This window comes from Phodopus roborovskii, unplaced genomic scaffold (genome assembly GCF_943737965.1).
Source record: "Phodopus roborovskii unplaced genomic scaffold, PHOROB, whole genome shotgun sequence".
NCBI lineage: Eukaryota > Metazoa > Chordata > Mammalia > Rodentia > Cricetidae > Phodopus > Phodopus roborovskii.
The window spans coordinates 45,749,597-45,765,839 of record NW_026126433.1 but is presented as its reverse complement, the minus strand read 5'-3'; the positions used below and the strand labels follow the sequence as shown (position 1 = coordinate 45,765,839).

The window sequence follows — 16,243 nt, the reverse complement described above, 5'->3', positions numbered from 1 at the left end:
TGACATTATGTGAACTAAGTCATTCAGGAAAACCAACATCATGATTTTTCACATTTGTAGATCTACTTTATATAGTTATTTGAAACCATAGACTATATAAGACATGAAAACAGAAGTAAGGCTGCCTGACAGAAATAAATGGAAGCAACAAGACAGAGAGATGGGAAAGGGCAGGAAAAGGGTGAATGTGGTCCAAGCACATAATACACTTGTAGGAAAATTTCTCTGTGAAACTCATCACTATGTGTGCCAGTATAAAAGAATGCCTGCTAAAAAAAAAAAAAAAAAATGATTTTAAGACACAGATGAGTGAAACATTTGGAGCAGTCCCAAGAACACAGTGACCAACAAGTGCTGCTTCTGTCATTTCTTGTCCAACAAGCATTTTTATTGCATGTTTCCAATTTTCCCATTCATTTGTAATGATTTGGCTCACCAGATTACAATATGTGCTGGCACATGTTCTAAGATCAAGCCTACCACAGAAAGAGACCAGAGTGTCTCAAGAGGACTATTGGGCTTTGGCTTTAGGTGCCAGTAGGAAACCTCTTTCAAACACACCATCCCTCTCTGTGCTTGTTCATGGACATCACTATTGCCTTTCATTCGTTCATCTCCCTTGAAGTACCTCTGCACTGCTGCTGAGCAACTTGCCACTTTAACTAGTACTTAGTCTAAAAGTAACCTGTTGAACAGTTCTCACTGTGCTGCTACACCCATCTGTCTGTCCTCACAGCCCTATGACATGGGTATAGGGATGAAACATGGTCACTGTTCCCAGCCCAAAGCCAGCAGGAATAGGGAAACAGCCAGCTGTTGTGAGAAGGTTCAGGAGGCACTTAGATAAGTTAGTTGTAGGGTGTGCTATATATAGTTTTGGGTTTCTGTTCTGTGGTTTGGGGATGTGCCTGAGGAAGCAAGGATGTGTTCATGATTAGACACTGGTAGGAAGTGAGGGGGCATCGAAGAGTGGGTGTCTTAGTAAGTCTCATCTATATGGATGGTGTTAATGAGATAAGCTAAGCTGTAGTGAATAAACCACAGTGAGTCAGCTTGGCTGAGATACGTTTAGTCATTTTTGAGGCTTGAATGGTGGTTCACATTTTTGTGTGAGCTCAGTCGCTATTACAAGGTCTCACTTTTATGTTGGTCCATCATAAATGCCCGCAGGGTGGCCTTGTCTGTGACAGTGTTCTATAAAACTGTTTCACAGACATCTGAAGGCTCAAAGCAGATCCCAGAAACCCAAAAGTCATGGCTGAGGATTGTGTGCCAGTCCCCAGGTGTCATGGCTGGCTTTTGTCTTTCTGGGTGACAAAAAGAAGTTGGAGAGATTGTCCACAGTCACAAAGCTGATAAACTGAGGGGCCACAATGCTAATACAATTCTTCTTATCCCTAAGTTTAGTCATATGGTAGTGATACAAGCTTATGAAAAAGTCTGTTTTGTCTGCCTGATTTCCCAGGAGAATCCCTCTGAGCTTCTTGACAGAATCCATGGAGAGAATTGCATTTAGTCTGCTGATCTCAGTGAGATCCTAAGCCTAATTAATTTACCTAATTTCAGTGGCAGCCATTTTCTCTCCCCTTTCCACATCTCTGGTAAAGGTGGGCTTTTGTTCAAGTATTCACACCTATGTGAAGAAATACTGCTGATTAGCTCCAGTGTAGAGATTTTAGATTGTGTCATGATTTTATGATACATGGTATTTCTCATCTGTGACTTTATACTGATTGTCTGAAGATGGGGACTGTGCTGACTTCAGGTAATAAACAGTAGCTGGTCAGAAACTGTCTACTGGATGGATGCCTGGCCCTTGAAATAACTGTTGGTCTAAAATTCAAACAAGCTGTGTTCCTCAAGCAGACATCCTCACAGCAGACCAACCCAATAGCCCTTGATGCTGAGACCTTAAAAGGACAGTTCCCGTGCAAGGACCCTGGAGTAACAAAACTGAAGATGGCCATAGAGAGATACCCTGGCAAGGCTAGCCCAGGATCCATCTGGAGACTCCCAGAAACCAACACTCAGTCATTGCTGTGATCCTTATATGGATTAATCAGGCATCCCTCCTCTGCTGGACTCTCCACACAACAAAAATGGGGTGTAGAGCCTAACACAGGGTGTTTTAAGAGTTACTGTGGGGTGTCAGAGAGCAGGCTCAGAGGGTAAAATCACTTACTGCTCTTGCATAGGATCCAGGGTTTGGTCCCCAGTAGCCCCAAGCATCTGTAACTCGAGTTCCAGGGGATCTGATGCCCTCTTCTGGCTTCTGCAGTCACTGCATGCACATGGTGCACATAAAACTCACAAAAGAACACAAATATAAAATTAAAAGATTTTCTTTAAACAAAAGGGTTACTTTGACCTGAAGTAGCTCAGAGGTTAAAGTGAGTATTGCTCTTTCAGGCCTGAATTTGGTTCCCAGCACCCATGTCAAAGAGGCTCACAACTGTTTGTAACTCTAGCTCCAAGAGATCTGATAGTTTCTTCTAGACACTTCAGGCATCTGCACTCACACATGCACATCACCCACATAACACACATACACACATATACACAATACACACATACACATATACATAATTAAAATTAAAGTAAGTATTTGTAAAAAGAGCTGGGTGGTGATGGTGATGGTGCACACCCAGGAGGCAGAGGCTGGTGGATCTCTGTGAGTTTGAGGCCAGATACAGGATGAGTTCCAGGGCAGCCAGGGCTGTTACACTAGAAACCTCATCTCAAAACAAAAACAAACAAACAAAAGAGTTACTATGGGTGGTTTCTTGAAATCCCTGAGACTGAAAAACATGTGAACATGGAAATTGCCCTGTTAGACGCTGTCAAAGCCACTGGCACACTATAGCCAAAGGAAGATCCCTAAATCACAGCCTGACAATGTCCCTCCCCTTACTATGTTCCTACCCAAATCTTTCAGTAGAAACATCAAATGCCCATCTACCAAAAGTCCCTGGGAATCCAACATCCTCACTCCCTTGTTCTACCCCATTACCTGGGAAGAGATATTTGCACACTTAGACCTGTATACACATCCCCCCTCCTTGCTTAGCCCTATCCACTCAGCTCTGACTAGATGGCCCATGTTATAGGTAAAAGTCGTTGCATATTCCTGAGCTACCTGCCCACTGAAACCTTTCATTTTAACCTTAATATATTTGTTCCTCTGACTGAAATAGTCAATACTGAAGAAATGTTTGCACAAATACACACAAGAATACATTCAAGGACACACAAGAATGTGTTCAAGGATGTCCATGTTATTTTTCAAATTAGCAAGAAAATAGAGACAAGTTCCTGGGTGGGTTAAATAATTCTGTGGTTGCCATGGAGTTAGAAACATAAAGATAGGTCAGAATAGATGAAGATGGAAAGGACCCCATAATATGTAATACTGGTAGCCCTGAGGAACAAGGGCATACAATCCCTACATGGTAGGCAGTCTCTCCTGGAGAAAGAGAAGGAAGGATATTTCATATTCCTGCTTTGGCTTCTCAAGAGCCCAGGTCTCCCAAACAACCCTTAACTGGGAGATCAAGTCATATAAAGCATTCACATGTGTGTCCCACTCTTTTCCAATCAAAATTTTACATTGTTACTTTGAGCAAATCAGATATAGTGAACACTTTCCACAAAGACATGGTAGACCCAAAGGAAGACATTTCAGTCATTGCCTGCAATCAAATTCCTAAAATTTACCACCGATTTCATCTCTGACTTGTAATTTTGCTTAACTCTGACCTTTACTTTCCTTCTCATGCACTGAGGAAAGAGGGACCAAAAAAAAAAAAAAACCTCTATGGTGTCTTTGGGTGTTGGGCTCCTACTGTCAAGGAGTATGCAATTTTAGTAAAAATAGCAATCTGCCATAACTTTTAATGATTGTAAGCACTGCTCTTCTGTGTATTAACCAGTCTGTTACAGCAACTCCATTACCTCCGCTTTATGTATGAGGACACTGAGGTCCGGAGATTAAATATATCCCAAAATCATATGGTTCTAACACTGTGGAGCTGGAGCCAATTTCCAGGATGGCTTCAGCATGGCTCCAGGATCTATAACTATAACCACTCTGTAATGTTGCAATAGAAGGTCACTGTCTTGCTGCTTGAGTATCTCTTTAAAAAAAAATGGTATTGAGGAGAAAAAATGTGAAAAGCCAATATTAAAACTATATCTGGTGAAATTGTCTCTGTAAAAGGCCGAATGCAAAAAGGGAGGAAAAATTCTGTTCCTGTATATGAACGTTTTAGGGTACATTTCTTCTATATGCTATAATGTTGCTCTATCTACATTCTGTGAAAGAAAAAAAATGCATTCAAAAAAAGATCTCTGCTACAGCACTTTTATGCATTTTTCTCTTAAAAAAAATAGCATCAATTGCACCCCACATTGATGCTCTCAATTTTAATTTCACAGATGAAAGAACTCGGTGTCATCTTCTACAACTGCAGCTGCCTGGTCCTAGATTTACAAAGGATATTCGCTTTATATAGCTCATTAAAATTCAAGAGCAGAGTACCTCAGACCTGGTCCAAGAGACTTTACGGAGTCTATGACAATGAGAAGAAGCTTCAACTCCAGTTGAATGAAACCAAGTCACAAGCCTTTGTGTCGGTGAGTCATGCACCCTCACTGCTTCAAGTCCCCCTCCCCCTAACTTTTGTCCTCTGACTCCTCCTAGAACTCCTTCATGTCCCAATCTCATGGCCTCTTTTTCTTATAACCCAAAGAGTCCATTTAGCGCTGCCCCTGTGGGCACGGGTGTAATGTAATATAAGGTAGGCAGCACACCAGAGACCACACCTTTGAGGAAAACTGACTCTCCCTCCCCAAGAAGCCATTAACTGCCAATAGTCTCAGCTAGAGATGGTCCATGAGACCCTCCTGTATAATGGAACACTGACTGTCTTAATATTATGTAGGTATTACATGCAACCACAACTACTCTGTGAGTTCATGAGTACACTAGTCCTGTCATGCCCAGAAGACACTATTGTGCAACAATCCCCACTGACCTTTGGTTCTTCCAATCTTTTACAATGGTCCCTGAGCCTGTGGGAGTGGAAGATAAAGATCCCGTTGTGGCCATTTTACAAAGAAGACACTAAAACTTTCCAGTGGCACAAGGTTCATCATGTGAGAAGCACCACAGAGGCCTCAGCTCCATGGGCTGACACCCCAGCTGATGAGCGCTTCCTCCATGATTCCCAGCTGTTCTAACAGTAAAAGCCTGATGAGTCAAATCTGAGGAAACCTAGTATGGAAAACAAACTAAGCCAGAGCTGATATATTTGCTTGGAGCAGGGCAGCACAAGGCCACCCCTGATATGTGAGGCTTCTGACTGGCTAAAACTAGTATCCCATCCTCACCTCCTGTAATCACCCCACTACCCTCTCCATCGTGCTGTCACTAGGAACTGGGATTGTGCATATCTAGGCCTCCAACCCTGGTCTTTCCGAATTCTAGAGTTAGCACCTGACCCAGGGTGAGACCTCACCAATTGGACCTGAACCACACTCCTGAGTTCATACTGGTGCTCACAAGTCCTCTCTAAACGGTGCTACCACATGACTGCTGCCTTTCTCCCTGGGTGGGTGCCAGGGTGTTTTTGCACCAGAGAACATTTATCAGACAGTACTACATCGTTTTTACCCTTTCACATGAAAGCATGATTGGAATGCCCAGAAGACAGCACAAGATTGTCAAAAGCAGGGTGAAGCTGCTTGTCTAGAATAACACATCCACATAAATGTGAAGTATTGAAAATGGGTATGAAGGACTTCCATGGGGCACTGAGACTTTGTGTTGGTTGGTTGGTTGGTTGGTTGGTTGGTTGGTTGGTTGGTTGGTTTTACATCCCAACCAAAGTTTTCCCTCCCTCCTTTCCTTCCAGTTTCTCCCCCATCCCATCCCCATCCCCATCCATTCCTCCTCTCTTTTTCTCTTCAGATATGGGATGGACTAGGCACCTGCTCTTCTATTAAGGCTGAGTGAGGCAATCCAATAGGAGGAACAGGTACTAAGCAGGAAACAGAGTCAGAGACAGTGTCTGCTCTCACTATTAGTCTCACAAGAACATCAAGTTATACAATTGTATCATATCTGCAGAGTCTAGATCTGCCCCCTGCAGGTTCCCTGGTTATCAGTTCAATCTTTGTAAGCCCCTATGAGGCTAAGTTAGTTGGTTCTGAGGGGGTTTTGTGGTGTCCTTGTCCCTACTGGCCCCTACAAAATTCAGTGGAATCACTACAGAGAGCCTTCTAGAAGCAACATTTCCATTGCATCTCAAGGAAACAAAGGCTAGAGTGTATTCCCAATCTGTACATAGCAGCATCAGGAAACAAGGTGACAGAATGCCTCAAGCAAGGGATCCAGAACAATAGAAGAGATAAGTAAGGTTCTTGTCTATATTTAAAAGGGTGGGTGTTGCCTTTGTCGATTCTGACACTGTCACATCTACCACAGTGAGCCTCAGGTCCTTAGCTAAACCCAATGAACATGTAAGGTCTTTGTTTTGACCCCTCATCACTGGAAATGAGAGTGCATCTTCACTCTAGTCTAGAGAAACTTAATAATTGACTTTCCATCCAAGAGATAGCTAGCAAATGAATTGAAAACCACATATTCTGGTAATTAGCCTTTTAAAATTACATAATACTCATTTTCTATTATTTCTTTAATTTGATTTATTATTTTATTTTCTCATTAATAATATCAACTCTACCTTTAATTTAAATCCAACAAATACTGAATAAAACCAATTTTGACCACCTATCTATTAATATCTATAATCTATAAAGACATCAAAAACTAAATACTCCAAAACTATGTCATCTGATCAATAAATGAGCAGATAAGTCAAGTAGATAGTTTTCAGAGGAAGAAAAACAAAAGGCCATTAAGACATGAAAAAAAGTCTTCGTCTTTAGTCATCAGGGAAATGCAAATTAAGTTAGAATGGCTATTATCAAGAAAACAATTGACAGCGAAAGCTAGTGAGGATGTAGAAAAAGGGAGACACATGTATACTGCTCCTGGCGATATGAACCAGTATAGCCACTATGAAAATCAATAGGAGGTTCCTCAAAAATATGAGAAGAGCATTACCATATGGTCCAGCTGTATCACTCCTTAGCATCTCCTGGAAGAAATTTAGGTCAATACACCACAAAGACATTTGTAGATCCTTGTTTATTGTTAAGCTAGTCACAGAATGTAAGATGTAGAACCAGTCAAGATGCCATTCAGGAGATGAAAGGAGAAAAAAAAAAAACTGAGCACACACACACACACACACATGAATTTTGTTGAAACACAAAGAAAAGTGGAGTTGTGTCGTTCTCAGAAAAATGGGTAGAGGTGGAGATATTGTTTAATGAAATTAGCCAGATTCAGAAAGATAAATCTGCTTTTTTCTCATTGTCTTAGTTAGCTTTCTATTGCTGTGTTAAAACACCATAGCCAAAATCAACTTGAAGAGGAAAGGGCTTATGCAGCTGACATCGTGTAGTCCATCATCCAGGGAAGTCAATGCAGGAACTCAAGGTAGGAACCTGGAGGCAGGAGCTGATGCAGAGGCCATGGAGGAATGCTGCTCACTGGCTTGCTCTTACAGCTTGCTCAACCTGCTTTCTTGTACTACTCCATGACCACCAGCCCAGGAATGGCATCTACAATGATCTGGACCCTCCCATACTAATCATTGATCAAGACAATACCTCACAGAGTTGCCTCTAGGCCATCTCATAAAGAGATTTTTTTTTCAATTAAGATTTCCTCTTCCCAAATATATCTACATTTGTGTCAAGTTGACAAAAATCAACCAGCATACTCATATGCCATTTACATTTATACATATACATATATGTATGTATGTATATGTACATATGCACACACACACACACACACACACACACACACACCTGATTTTGAGGAGATATAAAGTCTAACCTGTATTTTGTTTTAACCACCAGGGAAGCCCTACCCTTAGAACTGGCTCCTTGCTCTCACTCCAGTACTTATCAAGGCTTTGTAATTATTTGTGATGATGCCCCATAATTTTATAAGGCTGTAAAGATTGCATACCCTCTCTATAATTGATAGTCCCAGGACCTCACTCAATGTGTTGAAAGCATCAATAAATAAATAAATGTTAGACTGGGATTATTGGTAGTGATATTGATATAAAGTTCCAGAATATATATGGCTTCTTCAGTAATATATGCCAAGCAAATGCCAAGGAAACTAATTTAAGTTCAATATATTTGTTGTAAAAAAAAATCTTAAGATAGTACATCATATTTTTGGAAGCTGATGGTCCAGAAACTAAGTTGAACACACACACAGAGAATGTCTGAAGACTTGAAGAATCACCAGTCCTAAAATTATATTTTTGATCCTTCCTAAGTACAATTTCCAATTGTGATATAGAGTTTTAGTCCTTCCTAACTCACTAAAATTAGATACAAATTTCCAGTTATGATATAGAATTTTGATCATTCCTAACTCACTAAAATTAAATACAAATTTCCAGTTATGATAAATAATAGAAATTATTTATAATTTTCTCATGAACCACAAATTTGTACTTGGTTAGATTTATATATATGACTTCTAGTGCCTGGGTACCATGTAGTTGTAATTAGCATATGTTTGAAATCAGAAGATGGCAATGGGTAATGGTGGAGTTTATGTCTTGTAGATTTCTTTTCACAGACCTTAACTTACTTGAAAAAATTAAGCATTTCCTTTCTAGGCCAAAGCTTCATTGGTTCATGGTTTGTTTATATTGATCTGGATATGAGATGGACTTCATTTTTTGTTCCTACTCAGTTCATCTGCCTATCAGTCATGGACACTGAGCTGTATTAGCTGAGAAGGGACGACACTGAAAAGAACTCAGGGCTGCTATGGGAAAAAATAGTATCATACTATATTCCCTCTTAAAGTTTCCATTCTATATTAGCACTTACATTTTAGCAGCTTTATTGAGATATAAATAATCTACTGAGAACTTAGTCCTTTTAGAGTTCATAGTTCTGTGAACTTTGTGGTGTATCTGAAAGTTTCTGCAGTCATCAGCACCATCAAATTTTTAGAATGCTTTCTTCACCACAGAGGACCCACCATAATCATTAGCAATTACATTGTTTTCCTTCCCTCAGCCCTGGAAACCTCTGATACAGACCGTCCTGTATCTTCTCCTTCATGGAGAGTCTATCTAAATCTAGTATTACAAAATTAGTCTTTTATAACTATTTTTCACCTAGCATGTTCCAAGCATGTTGTGGCATAAATTGATGGATTTGTAGGCAGTTCCTTTGCTTCTTTTTATGGCTAAATAATATTGTATTGTAAATATGCCATATTTTGTTTAAGTGTGTGTTGGTTGGTAGATGTTTGGCATTTCTGTATTCAAGCTCTTGTTCATATGTCCCCTGTGAACATTCATATCCAAGATTCTATCTAAATATGTTTTCATGTCTTTGGGGTTTATACTGATTGTTCATCATTTTGAGGTACTATTAAACAGCTTTCCAAATGGATTGTACCATTCTAAAATCCCACCTGCCATGTGTTCATGTTCCTGTCAACACTTCTTATTTCTGTCTCATGTTCACCTTTCTGGTAGGTGTGGCATAAGTGTTGCTGTGTGCTGATTGCATCTTTCAGTTGTACTCAGTGTCTACTGGGAGAACTCCTAGGGAGACTTTCTGAATTCTTTGAACAAGGCCTTTAGCAATTAGACAACTGGCAAATCTTATCTCCTATTCTGTGGGTTTTCTTTCCATATTATATATTCCAGAAAAATATATATTCCAGAAAGACAGTGTGAACTTTTTTTAAAAAAGCATGAGACCATTGTGAAGTAGTAAATCAGAAACCCATTATGCAAAATAAAATATGCATTCATCCAGCACTTACTGATCCAAGAGGAAATCTAGATTAAGCCAGACATGGAGTGACTCAAGAATGCTTGTTTGGTAAAGGCAGTTAAAATATAAAACAGGCTCTGTAGTCTTGCCTTCTACTTCAACTGTGGAATAAAGGAACATACCTCATCAGGATTATCATAATCCTTTTAGAGTGCTGAGGGGATGTAACCGTCACCTCTCTGCACAGTGGGAGCCAATTAGCACCCCAGCAGAGCAGTACATCATTCTTTTGTGTTGTTATATATTAAGGAACATTATACTGTTTATAGGGATAGAACCAACCCCAACCCCCAACCCCTGCCTGGGATGCTACATTGGTGTTACAATCATGCTTTCTCTTAACAGACACATGAAGCACCTGCCAAGCCCCAGGCATTGTGTTAGGCAAAGGGAACTCAGGAACAACTAAGGTAGATTAATGCTAATAATGGTTTCCACACATGTTTGGGGGGAAATTTTTAGAATATAGCTTCTCCAACTAGGAATAGAGGTTGGTGTGAGACAAACCTGCAACATTTATTAATTTATGAAGTACATTCATGTTCATTTCACAGCCTGTAATATGTGCATGTTACAAAGGGCAGAAGCTGTACAAATATATATATATATATATATATATATATATATATATATATATATATATATCTCATAGCCCAAGAGCTGGCAGATATGTAAGCACACCAGCACTATGTACCAGATGCTAGAACAAAGCTCTACAATGCACAAAGCTTACCTTATCCAGTGACATATGCCACTTGCCTAGAGCTGAGCCTGGAGCATGACAGATACTTGGGAATATCTGCTTAAAGAGCAATAGTATGCTTAGGACCCATCCAGAGAATAGGCTATCCTCCTATTTAGTCCTTAGAGTTCACCAGTGTGAGAGGGTGAGACTCTTAGTAACTCCATTAAGAAGCAGACTAGCCATGCCTAGTGGTACTTGTAATCCCAGGACTTATAGACAGAGGCTGGAGGATTGCTACAAATTCAGGATCAGCCTGGGTTACAAAGGTATTTCCAGGAGAGCTCGGGTTACACAGTGAGAGTCTGTCTCAAGAAAGGAAGGAAGGGAAGGAGGGAAACAAAGGGGATGAGGGGTGTAAAGTGAGAAGGAAGGGAGAGTAAAGTAGATGGTGTATACTAACATTCTTTAGCTGTAAGTCTAGAATCTGGCCTAACTAAAGCCCTCACCCCCTCACATCAGAGCACAATGGCCCCCAACCATTCCCCTACCTAAATGTGTCTCTCTCCACAAAGCCCAGCTTGGGAGCCCAGGGTGAAATTCAAGAAGTTCTTAACTGAAACAAAACCACAAGTGTTCTGACATATTTTAAAGCCCAGGGACCTGTCTAGATACAAGTTCCTCGGCTGCTCTATGGCATCCTGAGCCATGGCTAAAGCAGACAAAACAGGCTGAGGAAATTAAATCATTTAAATGTATGATTTTAATGATATAGGAAAATGAATAAACACAACCCCTAAAATCAAGCTAGAAACAGTTTAGCTGACAGAGAGGCAAGAAAGCAATTATATCTCTGAATGTGCTAAATAAGGTAGAAAGTAAATTCTGGAGGTGGATTGTGGGAAGGGTTGTGCAGCAGGGTTGAGTCACCTGATGCCCTTGGACAACATGATTGCAATAGTGAAGCTGGACTGGGGATGTAGCTCAGTGGTAAAGCGCTTGCCTAGCCTAAGGAAAGCCCCTGTTCCCCCCAGCCCAGGGATGGAGAGAACAAAGGAGGAAGGAAAAGAGGAAAGGAGTTGATGAGAAACATACAGCCTAGGAGCCCAGAGGTAGCTTCTGCCTGACTGTCTAAGAAAGAAAGAAAATGTTTTGTGGAAGACATGTATTTGAGCTGGGATTTGGAGAGAGATTCAGTAAGACAGGCAGGGAAGCATGTCACCTAAAAGGCCTAGCTGAGCAAATGTCAAGTAGCAGAGGTGACAAGGACACAGTCATGGGTTGGGAATCCAGGGGTGGGGGCAGAATAACAGCCAGGAGTTCTCATCCTGAGACAGGAGTTCATCCTAAAAGCCAAGTGTACCCAGTTGTTAAATGTCAAAGAGACAAGGCGAGGGTTAGGAAGAGTATCTGAATGCACTGCCCCTGCCCACTCCCAAAGAATGGCAGTTTGTCTTCTTTCAAAAAGCAAATAAGCAATCCAAAGTATACCTTGCTTATTGCTGGCCAGGAGGACTTTATTATTTACCTTTCTAATGGCTGGGTCCAAATATCTTACAAAAGCAACTTGGTGGAGGAAGGAGTTTATTCTGGTTTACAGTTCAAGAGAGGTCCACCATGTTGGTGAAGTCAGAAACAGGAGCATTACACACATTATATCTGCATTCGGGAAACGGCAGAAGCTGGATGCTTGTGCCCAGCCTGCCTTCTCTTTTTATGCAGTTAAGGATTCCAGCCCACAGTAAAGTTGGTTACCCTCAGTTTACCTAATCTAAAAGTTCTCTCAAAGTCATGTCCATGGGCTGATCTCTTCAATGATTCCAGAGCCTGTTGTGTTGATAATCGGTATTAGCCAGTAGACAATCACTAATAACCATCACAAGGACTGTTGTGTTTACCCTTAATATGCATCTATATAGCCATTTTGCCCCTTCTGGGGGATGGTATTCATCCCAGTACCTTCATTCTATGAGTCATGTTATGGGATGAGATTCCTGCCAATGCAGGGTGGGGCACTGGGGACAAGTGACTTGGGAACTCTTAATGCCCCGTGCTGCCCTTTATCCCAGACAGTTCCAAGATATGCTTACCCTCTCTTTCGTGCACCTATGCTTCCTTCCCACAAAGAACTGCTTGTCAGAGCAAAGCTGGACTTACCAGAGACAGCCTGTCCAATCTTCCCCACTGGAAAAATGATGATGACCCTAAAGTATGTCTTCCCCTTGCTATACCAACTGCACCTACAAATGACCTCAGACATGAGAAAATACCTCCAGCACAATTTGCCTCTTGTCTCATTTTGCTGGTGTCTGGTATACTATCTTTCTTCTCTGACTCTCTTGATGGATTTGGGCATCACAGTAACTTCGGTTTTCCTTGGAGGGTTATAGATGACCTCTACAATCACCATTCCTCTTCCCAACTCTGAAAGATCCAGAAAAAAAAAAATGAGATTTTTGGATTTGTGTCTTGGCTATTTTTATGGGCAACATCACTACTCAGATGAAATGACTTCTAGAATAAATTGCTTACTCTACCTGTATATAAGTCTATACATAATACTTTAGAAAACCCTCAGCCATACAACAGGAGGGTCCCTGGAATCGTGTAAGACTGAGAGAGGTTGCAAGGTGTGCACGGAAATCAAAACTTCCCTCCTGAGACAGACTTTGAGGACTTGAGACACATCCTGCCTCAGCTTTGACTAAAGGAAAACTAGCTTTCTTATAGACTGATCAAGAAGCAGAAAGGAAGCTGGGAGGGGTGGTGCTTGGCAGAGGCAGACCGATCTCTATAAGTTCAAGGGCAGCCTGGTCTACAGACCTAGTTCCAGGACAGCCAGGACTGTTTCACAGATAAACCTTGTCTTGAAAAACAAAAAAAAGAAAGAAAAAAAGACAGGAAGGAAGGAAGGAAGGAAGGAGGAAGGAAGGAAGAAAGAAAGGAAGGAAAAGTAGACAGGAGGTTTGTATACCATATAATTAACAATAAACCAAAAGCTACCAACACAAAAAACATTTTAAATCCATATATGCCTTACAGTTCATCTCTAACATCTCTGGCTTTGTATTTTCACAGAATTCTCCCAAACTGTTTTGTCCTAAAAACAGAAGCTTTGACATTGATGCCATCTACAGCGTGATTGATGATGCGAAGCAGTACGTGTACATTGCTGTCACGGACTACCTGCCTATCTCCAGTACCAGCACAAAAAGGTCAGGGACTCTCCAGACTGTACTGTGAGGTGCTCAGGACTCTGGGCTTTGAGATGCTATCATGTTGTCATGTGCAACTGCAATTTGTCCATCGTGCATTTCTTCTCCAAGTGGGTCCAATTTAAAGGCTCTCACTTTGCAGGAGTACCTCACTAGTTTATCCTACAGGCACGGGAGCAGTCTAAGAAAGGAGGTTGGGTAAATGTCACTTTGAAAATTACCTAAAGAGAAAAGCATATCCCTCTGTGCCCTCAAGGAGGAGAAAGGAATTTAAAATACATGTTTTCAGACAGTGTACCCTTCCTTATGAGAAGAAGAGTATATTTACAGTAGATACTTCTCAATTCCTCACTGTCTGACCACATAGTAACCTGGAAATAATTCAGGAGCAGAGAATATTGCAAAGCTTTCAGGAGAATAATCACAGGTAATGCGGGACCACACCCAGGCATTCCCTCTTTTGCTTGCTTGTTGCAAGAGCAGATCTTTGGGTGCTTGTCGATGTTTTTCAATAATTAGTTTAACCAGGAAACACTTTCCAAAATGCACGTTTCTTACTGCAGATGAAGACCTTCATCATTCTGGAAATTATAATTTCAAAATAGCCATTCAGCGAGCTTAAATGATTAAGTGTGCCATATATTACTTGAATATTTCTCATCTTGCCAATCCCACATATGCATAATGTGTAGCATCACTATGCAAATGACTGTAAGATTGAAAAAAAAAAAAAAACCCTGCCAGAAATGGGTCAACTTCACAGCAGTAGGAGAGCATTTTGAGCTTTAAGAGACATGTTATTAAGACAGAGCTACTTTAAGACGTTGTGCATCTTTTGAATGTTCATGGATTTCCCACACACTTTCCCATCATTCCTATGCCCCTCTCATTTCTTGTTTATTTGGCTTTAGACTAAATTTCAGATGTCGGCTTTCCTCTAGAAACAACACATTGTGGCTGGCTGTCCTGTTACCAAGGAGGATGGGGAAAACAAGTTCATATGGTTCTAGGATAACGATGGCTCAAGACTAACAAAACTTTGTTCCTTAGCCTCCTGTAGCCAAAATTGAGGTCTTTCGCCATCTGGGGTGGGAAGGTTGTGGTGTGTGGTGGTGGACACCTATATTGCCAGATTTGGGAAGGCTGAGACAGGAGGTCAAGAGTTGAAGATCACCCAAGGCTATATCATTTAAATCCAGGTTAGACTACAGGGTGAAACCTTGTCTTAAAGAAACAAAAATCTTGCAAGTAGGGGAAAATGTTAAGACATTCAAAGATCCAGAGACCAATCTAAAAGTTCATATCTTAGTTATTTATCATTCTGGTTGTTGTCTAAATATTTCTTCTGTTGTATGTGAAGATGCCACAATGAAACTCATTGTTTTGTAGGATAACCTTTAAAAAATTAATTAAAATAGAAACATTTATTCAACAGACCAAAGAAAGTTTCCACCAAGCCTAGCTCAGCAAATGAATAAGCTTACTGGGAGTATCTACAGGGACATGGACAGAAACAAAATTCCAAACCTATTCTTTCAGCTCGCTAAACAAAAGGGCACCAAAGAGAAATACATAGCTCAAACATTCAGATTATGATTATATTCTTCTCAAACATACAAATTACACTTATCTTGTGTTTATGTAATCCTAAAAAGGGATTGATGTTCAGAAGGGAATTTGTAGTGTTTGTAGAATTAATTAATATATTAGACTTAACATTTCATCTCTTCACTGCCAAATACCTAAATAAAAGGAGGAAAGTTAAAAACTCTCAAGACAGAAATGATCTAAACATACATCACCAGTTAGAGGAATGCTGGGGTTGCTGCTTTTCAGGCTAGCAGAGAGAGTAATGCTGATGCAATAAATCTTGCAGTTCACAAAAAAAACCTCAGAATCCTAGATGGAGATTTGGTTCAGACATAGAGCACTTGCCTAATGTTTTCAAGCCTCTGGGTTCATTCCCATCACCACAAATGAACAGTAACCACCAAAACTAATGAATGAGAGCAAGGGATGATGGCAGATGCTATGGTAACACTTATTTATTACCTTGGCTGCTAACCTAAAAAAATAATTATATATATATATATATATATATATATATATATATATATATATATTACATTTTAAAAATGGAAAGTACAGTTTCACTTGCTCCTGCTAGAGCCAACAAACACTCTTTCTTTCAGTGATTCACTGATTAGGTCTTAGTTTGGAGCTGCCCCTGATTTGTCTGTTTAGCCATGTGAAATGCATCTTTCAGAAGGACATATGTACATGTGTGAAGGACGAGTGAACACATCCTCCCCTCCTGCAGTTTAACCACAGTCTAAAAATATCAAATGGAAAGTAAGTTCTGGAAAAAAGCAATTTGTGGAGGGGAATGAAT

The 16,243-nt window shown here is 40.5% G+C and overlaps 1 protein-coding gene across 4 annotated transcripts in view; it reads left to right on the top strand.

Moving 5' to 3' along the window:
• Pld5 (phospholipase D family member 5) overlaps positions 1-16,243 on the top strand; it is a 297,142-nt gene that overhangs the window by 267,254 nt on the left and 13,645 nt on the right. For all 4 annotated transcript variants that reach the window (XM_051186375.1, XM_051186376.1, XM_051186374.1 and 1 more), the window contains exons 6-7: positions 4,435-4,632; positions 13,715-13,851. In XM_051186375.1, the coding sequence (XP_051042332.1) occupies positions 4,435-4,632; positions 13,715-13,851 (335 nt within the window). The remainder of the gene's footprint in view (positions 1-4,434; positions 4,633-13,714; positions 13,852-16,243) is intronic.